Source organism: Acanthochromis polyacanthus, chromosome 16, assembly GCF_021347895.1.
Source record: "Acanthochromis polyacanthus isolate Apoly-LR-REF ecotype Palm Island chromosome 16, KAUST_Apoly_ChrSc, whole genome shotgun sequence".
Lineage (NCBI taxonomy): Eukaryota > Metazoa > Chordata > Actinopteri > Pomacentridae > Acanthochromis > Acanthochromis polyacanthus.
In genome coordinates, this window is record NC_067128.1 from 19,477,827 (window position 1) to 19,503,716 (window position 25,890).

General features: G+C 39.0%; 2 protein-coding genes and 1 non-coding gene across 4 annotated transcripts; 1 reads left to right on the forward strand and 2 right to left on the reverse strand.

Moving 5' to 3' along the window:
* Window positions 1–1,134: 1,134 nt before the first annotated feature.
* esco2 (establishment of sister chromatid cohesion N-acetyltransferase 2) lies at window positions 1,135–11,801 on the reverse strand. Its single transcript, XM_022207339.2, has 15 exons — window positions 11,692–11,801; window positions 10,694–10,758; window positions 10,011–10,156; window positions 8,984–9,299; window positions 8,494–8,800; window positions 6,756–6,862; window positions 6,370–6,481; window positions 5,965–6,034; window positions 5,773–5,815; window positions 5,220–5,364; window positions 4,961–5,092; window positions 4,617–4,706; window positions 4,330–4,473; window positions 2,855–3,039; window positions 1,135–1,877 (listed from the first exon to the last, which is right to left on the reverse strand). The coding sequence occupies exons 2-15, from the start codon at window positions 10,744–10,746 to the stop codon at window positions 1,745–1,747; spliced, it is 1,983 nt and encodes a 660-aa protein (XP_022063031.2). The 5' UTR covers window positions 10,747–10,758; window positions 11,692–11,801; the 3' UTR covers window positions 1,135–1,744.
* Window positions 11,802–13,669: 1,868 nt separating this feature from the next.
* On the forward strand, window positions 13,670–18,253 carry ccdc25 (coiled-coil domain containing 25). 2 transcript variants are annotated; one of them, XM_022207336.2, is made up of 9 exons: window positions 13,670–13,881; window positions 14,062–14,106; window positions 14,259–14,298; window positions 14,716–14,767; window positions 15,080–15,155; window positions 15,307–15,410; window positions 15,558–15,760; window positions 17,461–17,506; window positions 17,681–18,253. In XM_022207336.2, exons 1-9 carry the CDS (start codon window positions 13,857–13,859, stop codon window positions 17,708–17,710), a joined length of 621 nt encoding a protein of 206 aa, XP_022063028.1. In that variant the 5' UTR covers window positions 13,670–13,856; the 3' UTR covers window positions 17,711–18,253. The 2 variants fall into 2 exon arrangements, with proteins under 2 accessions (XP_022063028.1, XP_022063027.1); XM_022207335.2 differs by having other exon boundaries at window positions 13,671–13,881; window positions 14,059–14,106.
* Window positions 18,254–20,798: 2,545 nt separating this feature from the next.
* On the reverse strand, window positions 20,799–20,871 carry trnaa-agc (transfer RNA alanine (anticodon AGC)). The gene has a single exon. It is a non-coding gene; the product is annotated as a tRNA-Ala (tRNA).
* Between the last annotated feature and the right edge of the window lie 5,019 nt (window positions 20,872–25,890).

Genomic DNA, 25,890 nt, shown 5'->3' on the forward strand with positions numbered 1-25,890 from the left:
TTAGACTGCCCACAATAAAAGGCCACTCTGAAAGGTGCAGTTTTATCACACAGCACAATGCCACAGATGTGGCAAGATTTGAGAGAGCGTGCAATTGGCATGCTGACAGCAGGAATTTTTAATGGAATATCTCCATAGGGGTACAGAGGAACATTTCCAGCAACCATCACTCCTGTGTGCTAATGCTACATTGTGTTAGCTGATGGTGTTGAAAGGCTAATTGATGATCAGAAAACCCTTGTGCAATTATGTTAGCACATGAATAAAAGTGTGAGTTTTCATGGGAAACATGAAATTGTCTGGGTGACCCCAAACTTTTGAACAGTAGTGTATGTATACTTAGTTATTTTCCACCAGTGTTTACATACAAGCAACTGTCTATTGTCACCACTAGGTGGCAACTTTGTTTCATGGTTTGCAGTTCGTTCAGAGTAACATCGTATTGAGTGAGTATTCCATTCTCAGCCTTTATAATGAATATGTGGAAGTTTTTGTTTATTACTTCCTTACTTGTTTTTTTTATCTTGCTATTGCATTTATACTTTTAAAATTACAAAACAATTTGTATCAAATATACTGAAAGTATCAATGGAAATGTACCCATTATGCAGAATAGCATATTTGAGAATAATAATGCTATATTATTGGATTATAATTACTCCGCCAAGGAACGTGGAAAGCTATTGTAATTGTATTACATGTTATAATAGTTTCTCCACATGTAAATAAATTAGTGGATCTTGTTCATTAAGCTGTCTGTATGGCAGGAACATTTGAAGAAGTCTTAACATTGACTTAATGTAAATGAATATGATGCGCTGTCATATGTATTAAGGGAGAACTGTCAGTAACATGAAGTCACAGCAAGTTTTAAGTGTGACAAATATGCAAAAATAGAAGATGTGTCAGAACTGTACACCTAAATAGACTGATTTTTTATGTTTTTTATTCCAGCTTCAGGTAGCTCTTTATCCACCACATGTATTTGCATTTCTGATGGTCTTTATGCAAAGCAAATAGACTACAGTTTAACTGCAGTTTAAGGTGCACAAATGATCCACTTTATTCCTAAAAAGATTTTTTTTTTAAATTCAATTAATCCACAGTCTGATTTTTTTTAAGAAACAAGCCAACTTCATAAAACAAAGGCAACATGTTTATTAAATCTATTTACAGTAGAAATGCCTCGAAACAACGGCGCCCACCTTTCAACAGGTTGGTGTCTGTAAATATTTCCGTTCAATGTGCCTAGAAAACTGGTAGCAAAACAAAAATTAAGAACCTGTTTTATCAAAGAGGCTTAAAGTTGTCATTAACTTGAGCACAGAAAGACAAAATGATCTCCCAGTCCAAGATAAACTCATGAAATGTCTCCAGTCACTGCACATTAGAACTTTGTAGTCGGCAAAAATATACCAATGTGCTGCCATTATACAAACAACATTCAACAGAGAACCTGGCAGCACTGAATATCAATACTGAGTGGTGTATCATTCACCCTTAAAGACACTAGACCTACATAATCCTGAAGACAAACTGGATGAGAATTATACAACCAAAACTTAGCACTCATACAGAACTAAAGCCTCATCAAGGACAAACCTGAACAGCTGTCGCTTTGCATACGATAGACAACTTAAACAATTGCCTGACGATCTGTTAACATGGTACTTTCCAATTCAATGCCTCAGTGAACTCAGTAAGGCATCTTTAATCAACATATTCAGAAACTCTTTGTCCAACCTCACGCTATGAAGTTGTAAACGAGGAAGGCTGGTGTGTTGCAGTACTTGCTGGCGAAGAGTTTGCCGTCGGGCGTCGGATCAGAGAAAGCCATTTCATTCTTGGTTAGGTGACTGCCATACATGAATGTACTCCTAAGAAAAATGAATGGGAAAGATCAGCATAGCATCTCAATGATGAACACGTGGCTGTGTGACAGTCTTTTTTAAAATTGGTTCAAACATTTTGTGGGAGTGCTCGTCCCATTGCACAGTTTAGGTAATTAGTTGTGTTGCTTGAATTTCCCCTGGGATTAATAAAGTAAGCATCCATCAGCTCTTAAGTGGAGGCATAAACAAGAAAATTTTAAATTCTAAGCTTTCTCTGAAAAGAACATCAGTGATAATTCTAGTTTATTTCTGCATATAGTGCATTTCCTATTTTTAGGCAGTTTTATGGGGTCATGCCAACTACGAAGTTTCTAACTCTGTTGTAGAAATTGAAGAAAACAAGAAGTTCCACAAAACTGTGTGTCCTGAGGATGTGTTTACAGTCAAAGTTGAAAGTCTGCCCTTAAAGCGCATCTTGATTGTTTCATTTCAAATCCATTGTGGTGGTGTACAGAGCCAAAATACTGAAAAATGTGACAATTTACAAATATTTATGGACCCGTCTGGAATTGAAACATGGCAATGCTAAAAATTTGTCCGAATTAGACAAAATTTAGTGCTCACAATAAACTCTGAGGTGAGTCAAATTATTTGGAAGAAGGAATCAAGACTTGAATCTTAACAAATTGTCCATTAAAGATCACTCACCACTTACACACGGATCTAGTTCTACTTTTAACCTTAAGTTCATGTTTTTCCTGTGTTTTGAGAATAGCGATATTTGAAGTGGTTATACTTCAAATTTACATCCAATTAAAGTGGTAGCTTAACTGGAAAAACTGATTTTCTGACCACGGAAACAAGGCAGTTGAGAAAGATGAGAAAGTTTTACATAACTCTGCTATTACTGGTTTAGATATTTCAACAAAACCATATTAACATGAAACAGCTGATCTATGACAATCATTTCTCATCAGGAAATTTTATATGGCGAAGCTACATGTGTGAGTGTGACACTGTACCTGACAGTGTCCAGCATGCGGGTGGCGATGCCCTGCCGTCTTGCCAGGCTGAAGACCCAGATACGACTAATCCCACACAGAGCTTTTTCTGGGATGGTGGAGCAGCACCAGGCTCTGTGTCGCTCCATGAAGTCGTCCTTTGTCATATCCTTGTGTTGATCCGGCTGCTCGAGGACTCTGTAAGCCTGGAGGGTATTTATACACGTCAGCATGCCTGCAAGCCTTAACTGACATGAGCTGATAATTTATAGGATGAAATATTACTGATTCAGATTAAATTAAATACAGGACATAAAATAAACAAGCAGGGACACTGTTGAGGTTTTCCCTCAGTTTCTGAAGGGATCTGGCACTGTAGAGCGTGCATGGAGAGTTTGGTGGTTTTCTCCCAAGAAAATGTGCCGTTATTTGACCAAAAACTTTCATTGTCCTAATGCCATTTGACAGAACAATGGCATTTGGCAGCTTACTAAACTTTATAATTCGATGTTTTTAAGTCACTTTCACAGTGGATATAACTGACTGAGTTACTGTAGTGAGTAGATTCCTCCAAGCTGTTTTTGTACCGACAGCTGTACTTCTTGGCAGTTTAATTTCTTTTAGTTTTCTCCTCAGAAAAGATGCTATGAACTCATTTTCATTAATTGTGAAATCATGTCTGTCATGGCAGCAAAAGATTTTACAGGAGCCTTCAGAAATGTCTGCAGATATGACTGATCTAACATAACATGAAGGGTTAATTAACTCTGAAAGACAAGATGGACTTCACTCACTGCTCTACCAACACTACAGCTGTACACAAACCATACTGCAAACATCTCTTTGAAGGACACTTGTAATCTGCCCACTTAAAAAGAATATTTCCACTTAAAGTCAGACCAGTATAGTATCTTTTGTCCTCTTATCCGAGAACTCTTAGGACAGTTTTTGCTTAAGTTTAGGCCCTGCATCTGATAAACGGTAGAAAAACCCAACTGTAGAATCCTTGGGAGCGTTTGTGGTTCAGACTGGAGTGTGAGGCTACATCAGTGAAGTGAGAACAAAAGAAAAAAAAACTACCTTAGTTTATCTTTCACTCTAATTAGTTTATAATTTTCACTCCAATTAACTCTATGAGCAGGTTTTAATCTCTGTTGCAAACCCTGCATTTATCTGTGAGATGTAATGTCGAGGTTCAAAATCTTCTCTTCTATCAAAAAGTTTACAGTTTGCAAGAAAAAGTGCAGGTAAAAAAAAAAAAAAAGAATGATGGCACAAATTCATGTAGCTGTTTCAGCTCCTGGTTCATGTCACTTGAACACAACAGAGTCAAAATTTCTGCTTTGAGAAAGGGACACGTCAATAAGCTCTTTATGTCTGTCTTTAATTCATAAGGCCAACTCTGCTACAGTTACAGCAATTTATTCGATCAATAAGTACTCTCAAAGAAACGACTAAAAGAATGCACGCACATCCGTTTACACACGCAGTCCTACCTGTCGTATGTGTTCAGCAACGAGACATCCCACCACCATCCGCTCTGTGTTGATGAACAGGTAGGTTTTAGCCTGCGTTGGTCTGCTCAGAGTCACTTGCTGGAAACCCAACTCACTGTCCGCTACACGGCGCACGTCCTCAGCCTGAAGTCAAACAAACAGCAAAAGGGCATTAAAATCAGCATTAAAGGACAGGTCTGTACACTTTAGTCTCATTTCTGACAACCGATTTCAAACCACACATGTCTAGAAAGAAACTTATGTGTGTCCAGTGTGCAGGATCAAACCTTTTTTATAGCATATTTGGGATCATCTGGCATAACCAGAAGAATTTTTCCATCCCAGAACTCGGCCACCACCCGCTCCTTCTTCCAGCCCTGAAAACACAACAGAGGGAGAATGCTGCATTTATGAGCCTTGGTCATCATTATCAAATTATCACTGGCTGGAACCAACAAATTGCACAAGTTATGAGGTCATTCTTGAAGTGACAGTGCTCTGTATTCAGGGCTTGGAGCAGTTTGCTTTCCTGGTCCCAGTAACTTGGCAGCAGTTTTAAATAGGCATAACCTTTAAGACGTCTCTGTACTCAAGAGTTCAGAGAGACTGAAAGTAGGAGGACAAGTTTTACCACAAATTTGATGGAGTCAAGGAAGCGCTGGTGGAACTGGGTGTGTTGGAAATTGTCCTCTGGATTATCTGCACTGTATACCATCCCACATGAGCTGCAGGTTGTTGCTCCAAATTGTTTCTGACCTGCATCCTGATAGAAAAAAAAAATACACGCGTATGTTCAACATTAAACTCCACTTTCTCTCGCTCTAACCTATTTCTGACATACAGTGTCGAACCAAAACATGACAACCAAACAATGTTAATCATTGTCTTACAATGATGAGCTGGTCGTCATCCTGCTTCTCTTTCCTCCTGCGAACACTTCGCTCTTTAGCTGCTGCAGACGGAGGCTGAACTGACATTACTGAGCCAGAGGGGGTGCTGCAGGACACCGGAGAACGCAGAGCTGCTTTCTTCAACCTTTGCACATAAAGAACAATGCAGTGTTTCAGCTGATGCAAAACAGGTAAACAAAATTAAACACAAAAGTGAGACAACAACAGCATAGCATGTAAAGTGGCTCTAAACTGCAAGGTGGTACACACTGCACTTTATTTATAAATGGTAAAATTACTTCTTCAAACTAATAAGGACAGGATTAAGCATCTTCAGCCTAGTCGTATAAGTGACTGTCCCATTTCATTCTTTTCCTTTCCATTGTCCTAGCATTTCTCTATCAAAAAAGATGCAACTTATCCACCATATTCTGAATCTAAAATCTTTTACTTCATGCTAGACATGCTCTTTGGTTCTCATCGTGCAGAAATTTCCCTCTGTGCCTTGTTAACCTATACAGCATAAATACAGCTTATAAACAAAGTGTCTCACCTTTTGGAGGCAGAACCAAATATGGGGTAGACCGCTGCAGGCTCTGAAGGAAATTAAAACAGTCATGTAATAACAGTGACTTTGGAAACATTCAGATAGAGCAACAACACTGCAGTTGAGGTCTACAGGACTTGGTTTGTGCCAGTCAGTATTTAGTTGGAGCACTGGGACTAAAACAGCATGTATACACACCTTTGGGCGGGCTGGAGGCAGCACTGCTCGGGTTTATGTCACTCAGGTCAAAGACAGGCTCAGAATCATCCTGGGAAAGAAAAGAGTTCAGTATTAAAAATACATATCTAGTTTAAACCAGGACTACACTGTCTTGTGGATACACACAGATAACTACTGACACTATAGATATGATGTTGTTGAAGCCACTGACATCCACTTTATGGTGTGTGTGGACTCTTTGATAGGTGATGAACCTCACTCTGACCCTAGCAGATCCTCATGTATGTGTGGTAATGAGGGTACCATGCTGCTCACAAACCATTGTGACAATTGGCCCACATCCCTGCTTAGATTCTGTCAAACTTTAGAAATTAAAGGGCAAAAGTTCTATTCAACAAACATATCAACATGTGTTGTGTGTACCTGGGTGTTGAAGGATGAGGCTGTAGATGCAGAACTTGAGGTTGAGGTCCTTGACAACACAATTTTAACCTCCTGGCTTACTAAATATTTCTCTCTCAACATTTTCGGAGACCTGAGGGAAGAAAGTGAAGATCACTGGTTACCTGGAGTGACAGATTTTCTCCTCAACCAAAGTGCAGTGAAAAAGAGAAACTAAAAATAGAAGATTCTTGTACAGAACATTTTATTGCCAAAGAGTCACAGATTTCTAAAAACATCTCAAATTAAATGCTATGCTGCTTCCTGATGTCGATTAAGCTTCAGACAATTTCTTTCGATTTGCAAGAAAACCTAAAAATTTAAAACAAAACCAAGGACAGTGAAATTCCCACGCATCAGTAATGTACCTCTGTAATGGCTCATCGTCTGAGTCCATCCAGTCTGTTGGATCACACTTTGTTCTCGGTTTCTTGTCCAGTTGGTTCTCCTCCATATGGACTGGACGGACAGCAGTCTGCAAGAAGCAACCAGACAATCAACAGAACAGTATTTGCTCTGGGATGAAAAGAAATAAATGAAAATCAGGCTACTAATTAATTTGCAGTTTTGCTACTTTGACTTGTGGAGCCTCACAGCGGCCTTTAAATTACAGGCTTGAGGTGTACCAGTGACAAAGAAGCAACATTTAAGCGTCATCTCTAAAGCTCAGTGATGACTCATGACCTGAAAAAAAATAAATAAATCAAAGAATCAACTTTATGTCCCTGAGGATCCTTTACAACACGGGAAAGAACAAAGGCACTGATGGTGTAAGAAGAAGGATCTAATATACATGTCTGACATCATTTTAGAATTTTACTCTTCACATTTTTAACAGTTACCCCGGACCCCAAACAGCAACTTCCCCATTTTGCTTATTAAGTGAAGCACTAAAGTTGGATATTCTCCATGTTACACACTGATTGTCAGTGAGTCAGAAATTATGTCTAGATCCTTAGAATATGTCCTCTATAATGTAACATAAACAGCATAGAGAAGAAAATGGCTTATGATTATAACAAGCATAACACACCACATATTAGCATAAGAGCTGTGGTCAAAAAATGTGTCTCCAAAAGCCCAAGATGACATCCTAAAATGTCTTGTTTTGTCTCGAACCCAACAAGAGTAAGTCTATTGTCAGATGAGTAAACAAATCTGAAAAGATTTACATTTAAGAAGGCGGGAATTTTGCCTCTTGTTTTCCTTTAAGAAATTACTTCTAGTGATTAATCCCTCATCAAAAAAGGTTAACAGTTACTGTAATAGTTGCAGTTCTAAAACATACAGCACCATGTTCTGGAAATCATTTGTCTGACCACATTTGATTGTGTACTGCACTACTGTCTTATTAAAAACTCTGAATTTAGGAAAAAACACTTCATCTTTGAGCAGATGTGAAGATTTTTGTGGACCTGTTAGACAGGATAAATTTGGAAGAAGCCATTCTTTCTTAAACATCTGCAGAGATTCTACATTTTGCTCATTCTTTCTTTTAATGTAAGTTTGACTTTGAAAGGTCTTCTGTTTAACCCCATCAAAGATGAGTGTAGCCATGTTTGCACCTTTTTTGTCTGCTTGTTATTCAGGTATTTCTTAAGATATATTGAGAAATTTTAAAAATGCATCCCATTTTTTTCTTCAAAATAGTTTAAAATTGCCCTATATTTGAACTAATTCTGCTCTTTGGGCAAGTAAATGAATTAATACTGCTCCCTGTGCTCCATCTCACTCTTAACTCTACAACTATTAAGCTTTTAGTTCCAGTTCACAGCATGAAACTAGACTGTTGGTCAAAGAATAAAGAGGCCCAGAGGTGATTCAGTGCCGTAATGTAGGAAACCTTCCCATGCTCCAAACCCACTAATCTAATAAAGCTTTTAATAGAACATATCTCACTGTGCTGCCCAAGAAGAACCAAAAACTGTTTTCTGTCAACATTCAAAATGCACAGTAAGAACAATGTAAACCAGCTTTACGTAGGATACAGAATTCACTTTGTGGCATCAAATAAAACTGACGTTAAGAGATGGCATAACATTTTAAAATATGCTGGTGACAACTTATCATCTGGCCTGTAAATAAACAACAAAAAACTGAACTCACCTTTTCTGGTTCTTTCTGCTGTTGGGTCATCACTGAAGCAACCTGCTGCTTTGGTTTCTCGCTCTTTGTCTGTGGCAGTACCTTTTTGCTTTTCCCTGGAACTGAAGCTGGCCTGGTGGAAGATTTTGGTGCAGATTTCTTGTACATGGACCGAGGTTTCTTTTCTGTACCGAAGAAAGCAGCTCCAACAAAGATCTTGGGCTTGGGCTTCAGGCTGCTGAAAGTGATGGTGATTGCTTTCTTAGACTCTACAGGTTTGTTGCTGACAGGTGCCGTGGCGGTAGTGGCTGTCGGTTTAGCAGCTTTACTGTTGAATTAAATAAAGCAGTTTTTAGGAAAGACAAATTAAAGGTAAGCATAAGTACAACAACCCATATAATGAAACATCGGAAAACCTTAGAGGTCCAAGGCACTAAAGCGTGTTGCCATAAAGTTGCTGAAGCACCAACATAACAGTCATGATTGGATTGTGGTGTGAGTAAAAACAAACCTGCTGTTGACTTTGGACAGCCTGATTGCCTTCGTAGAGGTTGTGTATTTGACAGCTGTCTTCCCCCCATTACTAGATCCTGTAGTTGCCTTCCTTGGCTTGTTGCCTCCTTTAATGTTCCTCTTAGTCTTCTTCTCTGGCTTTTGGGCCAAAGGAGTAGGAGGAGAGGGAGGAGCAGGAAGACGCAATGGCAGAGATTCTTTTATTGCCTTCCTTTCAAGCGGAGTGAGATACATAGGCTTCTGCTTGCCATAGAAGGAGCTTGTAACCAAGGAAGGTTTGAATGGAGATTTGCGGGGCGATTGGGCTGGAGAGCCTTAAAAAGAACAAGATACACAAATAAGGACTGTGAAATGTACATGACATGAAAGTAAAATGATGCTTTTTAAACACTAGGACCAGATAAAAAGGTTGCTAACAATATTGCTAATATGTCCAACAAAAACATCTGTGAGACGCTTCAAAAACTAGAAAAGCACTCAGAGAGCGCAGACCTCTGCCAAGGATATTGACATTCCCATGGAACATTGTATTCACATACATTTATGTACGATTTAGAAATTGAAGTATTGTATTTTCATGGAAACATTTTCATGAACAATTTTATTCCATTCTTAATTAATCCACAGGGAGAGAGGAAAACAGGAAACCCATGCAGTAAAGGATCATGAGCTGGAAGTGAACCTGCATCTCTGACACAGTTCTGTTTACAAATCACCTTCTTAACCAGTTGAGCTATCTGGATACCTTGCTCCAATTTGTTGGACGACATACTAACCAATGATGTTTTTGTCACATTTTGGACCACATACTAAAAAAATTCTAAGTGATCCAGAATCCAGGATCCTTTCCGGATTGCCACCAAAATTAAATCAGCTCTTCCTCTTACCATAGTCTACATTCCCTGAAAATTTCATCTGAATCTGCCCAGGCGTTTTTGAGTTATCTTGCTAACAGACAGACAGACAGACGGACACACAAACGCCGGGTGTCACATAACCTCCTTAGCAGAGGTAATCAATCCTACCTGCAGGTCTGCGTGGGGATTTCTGTGGCGAGGGGCAATTCTCCTTGTCCAGACTACCGACTGGCTTCTTTCTTGTTGGAGGGTTTCTTGGGGATCTCCTCTTCACAGGAGACATCTCCTCTCTTACCCCCTTCTTGGCCGGGTGGCTGGAGTTTGAGAAGAAAAAGGTCAGGTGAGAAATAACTGCAATACCACAGATTTAACACAGCTGTCTTCAGGTTTCCAAATGAAAACATATAAGTTGCAAATGAAAAACTGAATATGAGGACAGACAATATATCAGTTAGGGAAGTGTAACTGTTTAATATTAGGCTGAGTATTGAGTAATAAAAATTTAAATGTACCATACTAGTGTGATTGTTTTGACCTAGTACCAATGATATTGCGTTTTAAAAAGCAAACTAACAGGTAGAGACATAATGTTGAGAGTGACACAATTTTGTCTTCAATCAGTTGCCATCTAATCAAGATTTTTTTTTTTATTATTAATACCAGCTTTCAGTATTTAATCATTTTCCATCACATCTCCTCTGGACACATTTCTGTGTACCGAGTATTGAAAGTTGGAGCATAACATTTTTTATTACATTTCAGCACACCAATGCATGACAGAGTACATTTGAAAGTAAATTAGGCAGTCCACAACTAAAGAAATATTTGATCCCAGTGTGATCACAGCCTACCTGTCAGAGTCCAGAGAGGGGAGCTTTCTCTTCCTGGTAGTAGTGGGCATCATTTTCAGCTTCACCTACATACAGATTACAATTATCAGGTCTTCTGGGTTAACACAATAACTATAAGCATCACGGCTTTGAAATAAAGCTAGCCGGTATACATTCAGATGTGGCTCAGAGCTACAGAAAAGAGTGTCAAGTGTTTACTGTCTGATATTTACACATTCCCAATCTACTGTTATACCATTTCAGTTGATTCTTACATATATAATATAATACACTGTTTGGTAACACAAAATAACAATAGTCAAATATAGAGGAAGCATTTCAAGATAATCTGTTAATCCACAACATCATTGTTGTTATCTCAAGGAATTCTTTAAAAAAAAAGAAAAAAAAACAGGGTTTGAACGCAAACTTCCTACTGCAGGTCGTAAAGAGTGACAGACAACAATGCATCTTAAACACATCTATTGTGTTTGATGCTAAATTAGCAGATTCTCTGAGAGAGTTTTGTATGACTGTCAGTGGCACAGTTTAGGGAGCGTACAAGGACCAAAGCAGTAAACTACACCCAGCAGAGCTTTATATCTACGCGCTTTGTATCTGATAAGATTATTGATAAGGGTGCTTGATGAAACGCTACGCCTGAAACAACTACAGCTATCTCACGGCGAATGTTAGCTTAGGTTAGCTTAGCGATGCATGTTAAAGTGGAGGTAAATGAATAATTGGCGGGATGAGTAGCTTATACAAGGACGACTTCTGGCTCCGATATAAACTAGGAAGCGTGTCAGTATCGATTAAAAGTAGTCTTCATTTAAGCAGGACCGATAATCTGCGTGTTTAAATAAAAGGTAAATATATATAGTGTTAAACTTAAGGCTGTTGTGACGGACAGACACGTATCGATATTACAGTACAAGTAAAAACGGCATTTAGTAGAGAGACAAGCACAGCGTTAAACACCAAAACCCCAACAATAACCGGCGCTTTATTTCTCTTACCGAGCAGGTTTCTGTCGAGCTTCGTAAAACCAGAAATACTGCTGTAAAGTTTGAGGCGGTCGCGCTTCTACTGCTGCTTCTGCGCGCGGTTCTTCTGTGTGTGTTTTCGAACAGCGCGCGCAGCTCTTAAAATGAAAAAAAAAAACTGCAGCACGTGACTGGAAACAGTTCATCGCCTTCACCGAGTTACAAAAGTAAAATCCTGGAGGAAATTCTGATACTACTCTTCAAAATAAAACTAATGTCTTCCATAGACTGTCTTCAGTAAAGCATTTTTTTTCAACTTAAATCAGTTTCTGGTCATTTTTGGCTTCTGTCACATTTATATAAAGCTCTGCGCCTCTGTGAAAACACCACCATGATTACAGGCACACAGTACTCAAAAATGTATTGTGTACAGCATGACAAAGAAACAATGCTAAAAAAAATCATCGAAGACATTCTTTGATTGATTATTTGTATAAAAATTGAAAAAAAAAAAAACCAAATAGAATCAATATGTTCTACATTTTTCCAAGTCACCCCAAGTGTGACCAACACTGGAAAAAGGGCTGACACTACAAACTAGGTTATTGTTTACATTTTTGAAACAATCTCTACACATGTCTCTCTTTGCTCTGTGTCAACCAAAGCTGAATTCCTTGCATTTTTGTAACATTATCGTTGGTCATAGCAGAGTCACTTATAGATTCTTAGACATGTCAATGTGTCCCAAGGTGTTACCAATACTGGAGGAAACATTGATGGCTCTGTATGCTATAGATATTTACCTACACACATTTTTACAAACTCTACAAACTAAGCATTTTTCACACTAAATACAAAAAGCACATCAAGTTTCAAATGTAATTATTAAAACAGCATGCTTTTTTAAAAAAAACTGAGTTGTGCAAAGTGCAGCACAGGTTATGAGACAGGAAACAACAAATATATGCAAAAAGCAAGACAAGATAACACTTGTAGAATCAATTTATAAAGCTAAATAATATACTATAAAATGTTAAGCTAGGATTAAACAGGACAGCTGCTTGTAAGATCAGGTTTCGAAAGAATTTTTGGTTGTGACTGGTGTTGTGAAGATGACTTTCCACATTAGGCACTATAAAATCCCAAACTAGGTATTTTCCAAATAAAATCTGTGCTGATTTACAGTCATTCGAGTTGTGGCAGTCCTAAGAGTTTCAGTTAAAGAAAACTGACTTCTTTTTTTAGGCTTTTGAATATGTTGCACCTTCATCCAGGAGGCTTCTTGAGTTCTGATTACGTTTTTGATCATTACTACATGAATGGTATTGATCAAGCATGTTATATTTTCATTTATTTTCAATCCTAACAAGTAACATACTCATCAACTCACATGGCTCATGACATGCCATTGACAACCAAAGATTCACATGCCTCAAGGTGTGAATGGCTATGAAACTGCTTGATCAGAAATGACTCAAAGTGCTAATGGTGGTCAAACTTGTTGGGGAGATATCTCAAAACTGTGTCAGATTTACAAGATAACTGCTATCATTTACCCCCACCTCTGTTTAGTGATGGCTGTTCCAGTTTAACATGGACTGCCTCCTTTGTTCCTCTCTCAGACCTCCTGTCCTCTCTGTGAGTGTGGTGTGAAAACATCCGTCTGAAACTCCCCATCATTCAGTTAGAACTGGAAGAAGCCTCCTAGTTGAAGGTGTAACATCTTCAAAGGCCAAAAAGAGAAGTCCAATTGCTTTTACTGAAACTCTTAGGAATACCTCAACCTGAATGCAGCACATAGTTTATTTTGGAAATACCGAGATTGGGATTTAATAATCCCTAATGTGGATAATTCTTCTTGTCAACAAAAACAACCAAATTCACTGACAGCCATAAAACTGCATCAATATACAGCATGTAAAAATATTGAAATAACGTGAGGGGTTAAATTCATATAGGCCCCGGTTTGTGGAACCGGAAGCTCTTACTTAGTAACTGCAGTGGTTGCTAACAGTCAGTAGCTTCACTCAGCTAACTAACAACTTCCCGATCAACTTGTACATGCGAGCAGTGACAGCAGCAGCGAGCAGTCAGCACTCAGCTCATGATACTTCATTATATTTATTATCTGCGTTTTAGCTTTCAGACTCCATATACTTAGTGTTCGTCATTTGGTGACGAGTTTTAATTCACGTAAAATGGTGTTTTACTTCACAAGTGCCGGTGAGTAGATCCACAGGGCTAGCAGCAGGCTAGTAGCTAGCAGCTAGTAGCCTGGTTAGCTTAGTGCTCGTTAAAGCAGTTTTTTTATTAAGTCTCCGTCCGTGTCTTTTATGTGTTGTGTCCCAATTGAGGTTGCTGTTTCGCTCAGTAATTGTCCGTGTCTTATGTCTTTTTCAGTAGTGGACCCTCCCTTCACAATCTATATGGGAAAAGACAAGTATGAAAGTAAGATTGCTGTCGGTTGATCAACCACACGCCCTTTATAACACGGTTGTGTTTGTTTTGTCTCTCTGGATGTTTATCTGTTCAATCAACGTTTATTATGAACCGTAAATGATACCAGACCAGCTCTAACGCGAAGCTATTTTTGTCAACAGACGAGGATCTTATCAAGTATGGATGGCCTGAAGACATCTGGTGAGGTTCTTTGTCTTTATTTAATTTGCTTGAAGATATTTCTGTAGCTTTGTGAAATAGGTCAAAAAAGGTCTTTTACCTTCCTGCTTTTGCACTTGGTTATTTTTGCAATTTCAATACAATTTTGATTATTTAGTCCCAATTTAAAAGGATTAAATACACAGTACGGTGTGTGGCTCATGATTCCAGTGATGTTTATTTCATTGGAGAAGAAAGTTAGTGACACACATGTTCTATTTGCAAGTTATCTGCAAAAAAGAGAAGAAAAACAGTGCATATGGACTAATTTTTCCCTTGATTTTCCATTTTAATTTTCCACTTGAACCCCAGGATCCGACTTCTCATGTTCTGTTTTTTTTTTTCAGTTAAATTTATCTATCTCATCTTTGAATTTGAAAACTTTTTCCTCTTATCCAGGTTTCATGTGGACAAACTGTCCTCTGCTCATGTTTATCTGCGATTGCCAAAGGTAATGAGTCAATGCAACATGCATTAAAATACACTTTTAAACACCTGCTTTCAATTTCAAGATGTTGATGTTTTGCTGCTATTCTTCGTCTCATGTGACAGTACACTGACATATCTGGTTCTTTGATTTTTAAAGAAAATAATCAGCAGAATTTTATTAAGGAATGCAATCAGCAGCTGTCATTTTCAGGGTTATTAAAGCATCACAATGAGACTGTGGGATTCATCTGTTTGAAAGTAATTTTGATGTGAATATTATGTGGTATCCAGCAATACACACTGTGATTGTTCTGGTTCTTTCTTTCTTTTCTAGGGTCGAACCATAGATGATATACCTCCAGAGGTGCTGATAGACTGTGCACAGCTGGTGAAAAACAACAGCATCCAAGGTAGAAAAAAACAAAAAAAACCAGTTCACTTTGAAACTTCATTGTTGACCTGAGAAGTCATCCTGTGCAAGCGTCTTTCTCTTTTTTTTGTGACATAATGTATGTAAAGCGTGTTCAGCATTCTGAGGTTTATTGTGCTGAATGTTGTCAGGCTGTAAGATGAACAACATCAATGTGGTTTACACTCCGTGGGCCAATCTGAAGAAAACGGGAGACATGGACGTCGGACAGATCGGCTTCCATCGCCAGAAAGAGGTCAGAAAACGACTGATGAGACACTGAAAACAAACCCACAAGGATGTAACACAAAGTTAAAATTTCATTTTTATTAAAGAATTTATTAACGATGGATTTTTCAGTCAGCTTCACGTTTTGGTTTTTTTTCCTCTCTGCTTCTTGCAGGTGAAGATTGTGGCGGTGGAGAAGAAAATCAACGAGATAGTAAACCGTCTGGAGAAAACGAAAGATGAAAGATTTCCTGACCTGGCTGCAGAGAAGGAATCAAGAGACCAGGAGGAGAGGAATGAGAAGAAAGCTCAACTCCAGGAACAGAAGAGGAGAGAGAAGGAAGAGCAGAAGAGGAAAAAAGACATGGAGGAGCTCAGGTAGACTGGAAATCCGGGACAAAGTTGGGAGTAAATTTGGGTTGCAGTGAAAAAAGACAATATTTGAGTTGTGTAAAAGATTCATTCTATGTCAACTCAGCAAAGGTGGTTGCTTGACTCTCTCATAATCTGTTGAAACTTTGTAGGAATTATCTTTGGCATCTGAACTTGACATCTGCAATTTTTTTTCTAGCTGAAATTCTAACATTTTTATCATTTTTTACCTCATAGAAATTTTCAGTAAGTCTCTCATGAGTTGGAAATTGAACAAGATGTCACCTTCAGATCTCTGGAAGTATATGTCCGAGAGTCTTCACATTTTCAGGAGATTCAGCCTGTATTTGCTGCACTCTCTCCATTCACTAGAATCTTCTGAACATCTCGCCGTTACTTCTTAAGCGAAAAGAAACAACCACATACTGCTGGGCAGCTGGACTGATCATCGCCTCAACCTAACTAATGGAAAGATAAATGAGAAAGCTCATTTTAAAACAAAGAAGTTGGTTGACTGGAAAGACTATTTTGTTAAGTGCAGTCGAAATCTCCACATGCCAGCTGACCGAATCATCTTCATATTCAACCATGCTGGCTTATCTTTGTCTTCATGCTGCAGAGGTTGTAGCAAACAACATATCTAGAACATAAAATGACTTATTAATTGTTTAAAAAAGTTTCTATTGACTGTATGGGAAGTGGACCATTTAGTCTGGCCAGTCTCGGTCTCTTCTTCCTGTTAATTATGGGAAGATGAGATCTCCAGAGTTGTAGTTTCACTGTTGGGATTACTGTTATCTATGGACACATGGAGTCTTGCATCAGAAGGTTCCAGATACGATTCCTCGAGTTCTTCCAGTGATTTGATTGTTAAAATTCTTCAAGGCAAAGTTCTCTGAATGGAGGCTTCGTTTAATCCACTTCATACGCGACCCCAGTGGACCGTGGTCTGAGTCTGGACCCAGACTTCATCCTGTACGAACCTATAATCAGTCAATTATGAGGATATTTTAAATTTGACAGGATGCTTCTGTTTTAAACAGTGCAACGTTTCTAATGTTTGCGGAATTTAGCAGATCGGAGGACTGAACTATGAAGGTAGTTTGACATAGTCAGACTTTCTTTGTGTGAAAATATTTGTTCTGTTAAATGAGTTATTCTCAGGATTCTTGATTTCAACATGTTAAATGAGAAATACTTCAATTTTTACCCAGTTTGCTGAAGAGGAGTTTTGTTATTTCTACAATTCTACAGTTTCATTTAGCAGACGCTTTTCTCCAAAGCGACGTACATCTGAGAGTAGATGCAACACAAGCAAGGATCTAGTCCAGAGAAAACAACCTGGATAAGTGCCATAAGACAAGTTCAAGCATGATAATAGGACCGTGGTGTCTACAGGCAGTGCAGGATTTCAATACGCAATTCATCTTTGAATAAATGTATTTGGAATAATTCAGTTTCTATTACTCTACACAAGCTCTGGGAATTATGTTACTCCCAGTTTTGGTGCTGTCTCACTGTTAGTGAATCCTGGTTGACAATATTTTAGATTTTGGGTCCATGCTGAGTTTGTCTTCTCTTTCTGTCAGATTAGCGATCGGTAGCATTGCGACACTGACTATCTAGAGTCTTTTTGAAGCACTAAAGGCAACGGCTTAAAACTGTGCCACTTCAACACTGTAATAAATCTGTTTTTGTCTCCTCAGGAACTATTCTTCACTGATGAAGAGTGAAAACATGAAAACTAATGAGGTGAGAACATGAACCATCCAAGAGAGATTATAGTGTTTAGTCAGAGTTAAAGGCATTCAGAGTTGTATATTAAGTGTTGTTCATATCGTTGCTACAGAACAACATTAATGACTCAGAAGAGAGGCCGTTTTACGACCCTGGTCATGCTTCTAACTTGTCCTTTGCTGTCTGCAGGATGGCTACGATTCAGATGACTTCATGTAAGAGGCGAGCAGACGGGCGATCTGCTGTGAGGACGCTCCCTTGCTGCTTTTGCTTGCTGCAACTCTGCGCTGACACTGAAAAAAGAACAAACAAAGATACATTTTGCTTTTGGACACTCAGAGCAGAAAGCGAACCAGCGAGAAACGGCCCTGGGACTTGTGGAACAGAAACTGCTTTCAGACCAAACCGAGCTGGCTGACCTCTTCATCGCAGGAGGACACTGAATGAAGACACAGGACAACAGGAACCATGAGGATCATTTTAGGGAAGAGACATTCAGCAGAACATTGTTTGATGGGGGTTTTCACTGCCATATTGACAGATGTTGCTATAACTGGAGTTTGTATGAGTGTGTTTGATGTAATTACTCATTTAAACTTGAATGCAAACTCTCCTGCTCCCTTCTTCATGTGTTCATTTCTCTGCATGTCAGATCTTATTGAGTAGAATTCATTGTCTGAATTGCACACACTATCTGTTGTTAGTAACTGATGCTTGCACTGTGAAATATTCTGCTCATGCATTAAAAACAGTGTCAGTCTATCATTTAGTTATTATTTAGCAGATTCAGATGTCTTATTCTGAATCTGCAGTACCAATGTAATCACCAGTCAGTGACATTAGCGTCAGTGTAGACCTGCAGATGTGTGCCAGTTATTTAAATTGTCTCAATTACTTGATAAGTTTTTTGAAAATGGGGAAAAGTGTCAGTGTTTCCCAGAGCTCAAGATAACAAATGTCTTGTCCACAACCGAAAGATCTTCAGTTTACTTTTACAGAGGAAAGAAACCAGAAAGGAATTTTACATTTTCTCTTTTTCTTGCTCATACTTATTAACAGATTGTCAAAGCACTTTGATTGTAGGTACACATTAAAAGCTTGTGAAGTAATAAAACCGAAAACAGAATTGAAGGTTTTAAAATTAAGAAAAACAAAGGTGATAAAAATGTCTTTGATTTAAAGCAGTCATATAGCTTTGCTCATCTTTGATTGATACTTATGTTTGTTTAAAAAAATTCTTGTCTGTCTAAGCTAAAATGTAGATGTGGCGCAGGAGCTGTTAGATCTTTTTTGTTTGTTTGTTTGTTTGTTTGTTTAATAGCCATCAAGTTCATAGATTCAAAGATAGTGTGTGAAAATGCTTTGGAGGATGCGGGCATCGATCCCACTACCTCTCTCGCTTGCTCTGCTGTTAGAGCAAAGTAAGCCCGAAGTAAGCTCAAGCCAGCCAATCAGCGCACGACCTCATTTTCCGTTGGGCCAATCACGTCACGAGCCTGTGGGCTTACTTTTGACCAATCACGTTCCATCTCCCGGATCCTTTTTAAACTCTCGGAGGAAAATGATAAACAGTCATCCAGAGCTTTCAGGACGATCTTTTAGCAAGCGGTAAGTTTAAACTTTTTCTCTTTTTCAACAGCTAAATGTGTCTTAGACATTAACTGTATCCAGCATCATGCTATGTAAGCGAGCGCTCTACCATCTCAGCTAATCCCCCACGTTATGGATATCGTGACGTCAGAAAGTGACGTATCCAGTATTTACTCATCGACTTTGTTGGAGGGGCTGTGTCGTTTAACGTTTCTCATTAAAAGTACTACTGTTTTCTACTGTTTAAAAAATTCATTAAAAGAAAGAAATTAAACGAAAAAAATGAGGCAACTTTCTGGTATCTTTCCTCTCCTGTGACAGTAAGCTGAATATCTTTGGAAAAACGTTTATCATGGCATCAACTCAGGTGGCATACTTGTTTCTCTATAATATATTTTTTAAAATGCTAAATAAGTCTGGACGTCCCCCTAAAATGCCATTTTTCTCTTTTCCCACCGTCTTGATGACCAAATTGAATCTCAAATAAAACAGTTAAAATGAAATTTAAATCTCATTTCTTTGGTGTTTCTTTAATTGATGCTTCTTGTAATTGTGGGAAGTTTTTTTTAATCAACATAATATTTTAAATAATGATTATTATGTGTGGTCTGTGTGTCCCACAACATGCACCCAACTCTGTCAGCTTAACCAGAATAATAAAGAAAACAGTGAATCACATGATATGTTGGAATTAACATCATCAGTTTTCCAAAAGTATGCGCAAAGCTATGTGCAGTCAGCTCAATAATTAAAACTTCATCATAATTAAACAACAATATCTCCCATTTTGTTCACCAACTTCAGTCAAACGCTTCCAAAATTACAGTATCAACCAGGAGGAAAACTGAACTGCAGTCATTCATTTCTTTTGCCTGTAGGTGGCAGCACAGACACATATTTCAGATCTGGGTCCAAGAAGTACTTTTTTAAAAAATTACCTAACATCACTTTTGACACCTGAGTTCTTTAACATCAGGTATCTAGAATTACAAACACAGATACATTATGTGTTATTATACAAGCAACAAGTAGATTGTTGACTGACACTGCTGGTAAATTAATATGCAACTGTATTTCTGTAAATAACACACCTAAAGTAAGACAAGTAACTGACACTGCTGTAACCATCACGCCTTAAAACATCTTGTGTCTCATTATCGTTTATGTTCTTGCAGAACAAAGACAAGCAGAGAGGAGAGAAGTCCTTTGTGACTTGATTGTCAGGTAATTCTCAGAGTAGCATCCTGTAGTAAATATTACAATTCACCTAAATTTCCTAGTATTTTAATAATGGGTTGTCTCTTAGAAGGACGAAACACTAAGTTGTTTTCCTGGTCAAAAGAACATATCTTCTGGAGGATGCGGGCATCGATCCCACTACCTCTCGCTTACGCTTTCTATGTATATCTATGCACTGCATCGGTCAAAAGTAAGCCCACAGGCTCGGGACGTGATTGGCCCAACGGAACATGAGGTTGTGCGCTGATTGGCTGCTTGGGCTTACTTCGGGCTTACTTTGCTCTAACAGCAGAGTGCAGCATAGCGCGAGAGGTAGCGGAATCGATGCCCGCATCCTCCAAAGCTTTTTCATAAAAGCTTTTTCCTAGAAATGGTTGTGTGTGAAAGTTTGTAGTTAAAAAAGGTCCTGGGAGAATTTCACGAGCTTCACAGAAGGACGTCAAGTCAAGCTAAGCTAGAAAAAGACACAAAAACATTTTGGAGGATGCGGGCATCGATCCCGCTACCTCTCGCATGCTAAGCGAGCGCTCTACCATTTGAGCTAATCCCCCATGATGCACTGCGCCACTGTTGGAGTACATGTTCCTAATGCTCTGACACTGGAACTTTTTATTCGGATTTCACGTTGAAATCAAGAGTTATACTCACAGGAAAAAAACGTCGGGCTGCTGAAAAGAAAACAGGATAAGGTGAAGTAAGAAAACCCTGAGCTGGATGGGATTTTCCTACACTTCTTAATCCACCAGGAAGCGTTCAGTAAGTCTGTTTTGCATCTTGATCATGTCGTGAAGCCAGTCGTAAAACTCGTTAACTTTATAGAGCGAAAGGGCTTCAGCATCTTCAGTTCATTAAGTTTAATGAAGAAACTGATTCCAAATACCAGGACTTGCTTTGCCACTCTCATGTCCGCTGGTTAATTTTGGATCGCTCAAAGGCGAGATTCGCTCATTTTTGGAGTTAAACAGGAAAACCGATGATTTTCCTGAGCTGCGCGAGTTAGGGAAAGTTGGAAAGATGTTCACAGATTCGGACTTCTGGCATCAATAACTCATGAGATATATGTTGTCAAAACATGAACGATGCCTCTTTCAAATCGTTGTAAGGTAGACAATTTGCTACAAGGCCAGTTTTTATCAAAAGTCGCTGTCTTTCAAGCTGCAGAAATAACATTGGCGTCTATGAGCAGCCGGCGGTGCGACGAGTGAACAGGGACCGTCTGCATTTAGCAAAACCGCTTCAACAGCGAAAAGAGACACTACACAAATATTCAATAACTTCACTCTTATACACTGTAGAGCCACTAAAATTACTGGAGCCATAAATGGGCTCTTGCTGGTCATACTACAACTCTTGCTTTGGTGCTAAATCAAAAATCTGATTTTTAAGGAATTCTTATTTTTTATTATCATTACTTTATTAGTAATAAAATTCAATAACTTCACTCTTACACACTATACAGCCATCAAAGCCTCTGGAGTCATCAATTGTCTCCTGCTGGTCATACTACAACTCTTGTTTTGGCGCTAAATTAGAAATAAAAATTTTAAGGAATTTATGTTATTATTTTATGAGTATTAAAATTCAATAACTTCACTCTTACACACTGTACAGTCACCAAAGTCTCTGGAGTCATCAATTGTCTCCTGCTGGTCATACTACAACTCTTGCTTTGTTGCTAAATGAAAAATCTGAATTTTAAGGAATTTTTATGTTATTAGTAATACAAAAATACCCTTTGGTATTGTGTGATGTGCAACAGCCACAGTTGAAGAGGCTGTACAGAAGTTAGGGTCTTATCAGATATATGAGGGTTTTGGTCTAGGGTAAGGATCAAAAACTGTTTCAAAAATAATTCCAGAAAAACTGTCCACTGTTTTGGATTTGTTTTGTTGTGACAGATTTTTTTAACGGATAAAAATGATCACCCACTGTTTTTAGGGACTCGGGTTTATTACATTTGGGTTGTTTATTGCCATATGATGTTGTGTACAATATTTAGTGTGTGTGCTTGAATGTGAAGTTTAAGGATTGAGTAAACAAGCTTTGATGGCACTTTTCTTGATGTATGTGGTATATTTTACACTCATCAAAAATATAAATGCAACACTTTTGTTTTTGCTCCCATTTTTTATAAGATGAACTCAAAGATCTAAAACTTTTTCCACGTACACAATATCACCATTTCTCTCAGATATTGTTCACAAATCTGTGATAGTGAGCACTTCTCCTTTGCTGAGATAATCCATCCCACCTCACAGGTGTGTCATATCAAGATGCTGATTAGACACCATGATTAGTGCACAGGTGGGCCTTAGACTGCCCACAATAAAAGGCCACTCTCAAAGGTCTCAAACCAAGAGTTGTAGTATGACCAGCAAGAGCCCATTCATGGCTCCAGTGATTTTAGCAGCTCTACAGTGTGTAAGAGTGAAGTTATTGAATATTTGTGTAGTGTCTCTTTTTGCTGTTGCAGCGGTTTTGCTATTTGCAGACAGCCCCTGTTCACTGCTCATAGACCCCAATGTTATTTCTGTGATTTTGCTTTTGCTGTGGACATACTGACAGACATGAATGAGCTGAACGTGAAGCTGCAAGGGAAAGCTCAATTTGTGCACGAAATCTACACAAATGTGACAGCCTTCAAAGCCAAACTGACTTTATTCTCAAGACAGATCTCAAAAAAATCCTTCGCTCATTTCCCTCCACTGGTGACACTGACAGAGGCCAGTGGACATGTGATGAAATATAAAGAATCACTAGACGACCTACATGGAGATTTCTGCCGTCGGTTCTCTGATTTTGAAAAAAATGACAAGACACTTCAGCTGGTATCATGTCCCTTGTCACAAGACCCAGAAGCAGCACCTCAAGAGTTGCAGTTGGAACTGATCGATCTTCAAAGTGACTCGGTCTTAAAGGTGAAGTTCAACTCCCTTAAACTGAATGACTTTTACGCTTCACTAAGTGAAGCCAAGTTTCCAAACATTGGGAGGATGTCACAGAGGATGCTGGTGTTGTTCGGATCTACCTACGTGTGTGAGCAGACGTTTAGCGTGATGAACATCAACAAAGCACACCACAGATCCCAGTTAACCGATGAACACCTCAGATCCATCCTGAGAATTGCCACAACCAAAATGACACCAGACTTTGATGTACTGGCAAAAAAAGGGTGTTTCCACTGAGACTGAATGTGAGTATTCTTCACTTTGTCAGTATTGTCTTTAACATGTAATTCATATTGGTTTGCACAATCTCCAACCATCTAATGCTGGTCTGGCCCATCTGTCAAATTTTAAAAGTCAATGTGTCCCCTGAGCCAAAAAGTTTGCCCAGCCCTGATCTAAGCTAATGTGACAGCCTAATAATGTTATAGTAGAAAAGGACTGATATACACTCATCAAAAATATAAACACAACACTTTTGTTTTTGCTCCCATTTTTTATGAGATGAATTCAAAGATCTAAAACTTTTTCCACATACACAATATCACCATTTCTGTCAAATATTGTTCACAAATCTGTCTAAATCTGTGATAGTGAGCACTTCTCCTTTGCTGAGATAATCCATCCCCCCTCACAGGTGTGCCATATCAAGATGCTGATTAGACACCATGATTAGTGCACAGGTGTGCCTTAGACTGCCCACAATAAAAGGCCACTCTGAAAAGTGCAGTTTTGTATTATTGGGGGTCCACTCCTCTTCAATGGCTGTGTGAAGTTGCTGGATATTGGTGGGAACTGGTACACGCTGTCGTATACGCCGATCCAGAGCATCCCAAACATGCTCAATGGGTGACATGTCCTGTGAGTATGCTGGCCATGCAAGAACTGGGACGTTTTCAGCTTCCAAGAATTGTGTAGAGATCCTTGCAAAATGGGGCCGTGCATTATCCTGCTGCAACATGAGGTGATGTTCTTGCATGTATGGCACAACAATGGGCCTCAGGATCTTGTCACGGTATCTCTGTACATTCAAAATGCCATCAATAAAATGAACCTGTGTTCTTCATCCGTAACAGACACCTGCCCATACCATAACCCCACCGCCACCATGGACCACTCCATCCACAACATTGACATCAGAAAACCGCTCACCCACACGACGCCACAGACACTGTCTGCCATCTGCCCTGAACAGTGTAAACCGGGATTCATCCATGAAGAGAACACCTCTCCAATGTGCCAGACGCCATCAAATGTGAGCATTTGCCCACTCAAGTCAGTTACGACGACGAACTGGAGTCAGGTCGAGACCCCGATGAGGACGACGAGCATGCAGATGAGATTCCCTGAGACGATTTCTGACAGTTTGTGCAGAAATTCTTTGGTTATGCAAACCCATTGTTTCAGCAGCTGTCCGAGTGGCTGGTCTCAGGCCATCTTGGTGGTGAACATGCTGGATGTGGAGGTCCTGGGCTGGTGTGGTTACACGTGGTCTGTGGCTGTGAGGCTGGTTGGATGTACTGCCAAATTCTCTGAAACGCCTTTGGAGACGGCTTATGGTAGAGAAACGAACATTCAATACACGAGCAACAGCTCTGGTTGACATTCCTGCTGTCAGCATGCCAATTGCACGCTCCCTCAAATCTTGCCACATCTGTGGCATTGTGTTGTGTGATAAAACTGCACTTTTCAGAGTGGCCTTTTATTGTGGGCAGTCTAAGGCACACCTGTGCACTAATCATGGTGTCTAATCAGCATCTTGATATGACACACCTGTGGGGTGGGATGGATTATCTCAGCGAAGGAGAAGTGCTCACTATCACAGATTTAGACAGATTTGTGAACGGTATTTGAGAGAAATGGTGATATTGTGTATGTGGAAAAAATTTCAGATCTTTGAGTTCATCTCATAAAAAATTGGAGCAAAATCAAAAGTGTTGCGTTTATATTTTTTCTAAGTGTAAGTAATTACAGTTACAGTAGTCTCATGACAGTGGATTGTTTTGGACTAAAGAAAATCTACATATGTTGCTGAAAACTAAAATGTATTGACAGAATCATGTTACTCACTGAGTAGTTGAGTAACACACTGACTAATATGTCTGGCAATATAACTGTACACTGCCGCAACACGATAGAAGTGACAAATATTAAAAGCTAGAACAATGCTTTCAGGAAGAGTCATCCAAAAAGAGATTAAAAAATGACTAAAAAGCAAATTAATAGAAAGTCATATTTGTTGTTGAAATAACATCGTAATAAAATGGATGAACTTTTCTGACAGCAAACTGGACATAAACTGAAGCATTGCCAGTGCAACCCTGAAGATAGCAGTAACATGTAAACATTTCACAACGATTAATAGACGAGAGTAAAAAACAGGTAGCTAGCCAGTGTAAATGCAAGCGGTATGATGCGAATTCGCAACGATCAGCATTTAATGGAGTCTTGTTCATTTACCCTTATGCCCTCAGTATGTTGATTTGGTATGTAGTACCACATCCTGGTCGCTGGATGGCAGCATTTTGCTACAAACTGTACCTGCTGGGTTGCATTGTCCTGCTGGGAGACACAGTTTCCCTTGGGGTGGTAGGCAATGTGTACCATTGATATGAATAGCAGGAC

What these genes read in the sequence shown, in the direction of transcription:
- esco2 (XM_022207339.2), bottom strand. Translation starts at nt 10,746, where the DNA reads ATGATGCCCACTACTACCAGGAAGAGAAAGCTCCCCTCTCTGGACTCT. An exon ending in GACGATGAGCCATTACAGAG is followed by an intron (nt 6,482 to 6,755) that starts GTACATTACTGA and finishes TTCTTCCCTCAG; the next exon opens with GTCTCCGAAAATGTTGAGAG. An exon ending in CGCATGCTGGACACTGTCAG is followed by an intron (nt 1,878 to 2,854) that starts GTACAGTGTCAC and finishes CATTTTTCTTAG; the next exon opens with GAGTACATTCATGTATGGCA.
- ccdc25 (XM_022207335.2), top strand. Translation starts at nt 13,857, where the DNA reads ATGGTGTTTTACTTCACAAGTGCCG. An exon ending in GTTTTACTTCACAAGTGCCG is followed by an intron (nt 13,882 to 14,058) that starts GTGAGTAGATCC and finishes TGTCTTTTTCAG; the next exon opens with TAGTGGACCCTCCCTTCACA. An exon ending in GGATGGCCTGAAGACATCTG is followed by an intron (nt 14,299 to 14,715) that starts GTGAGGTTCTTT and finishes CCTCTTATCCAG; the next exon opens with GTTTCATGTGGACAAACTGT.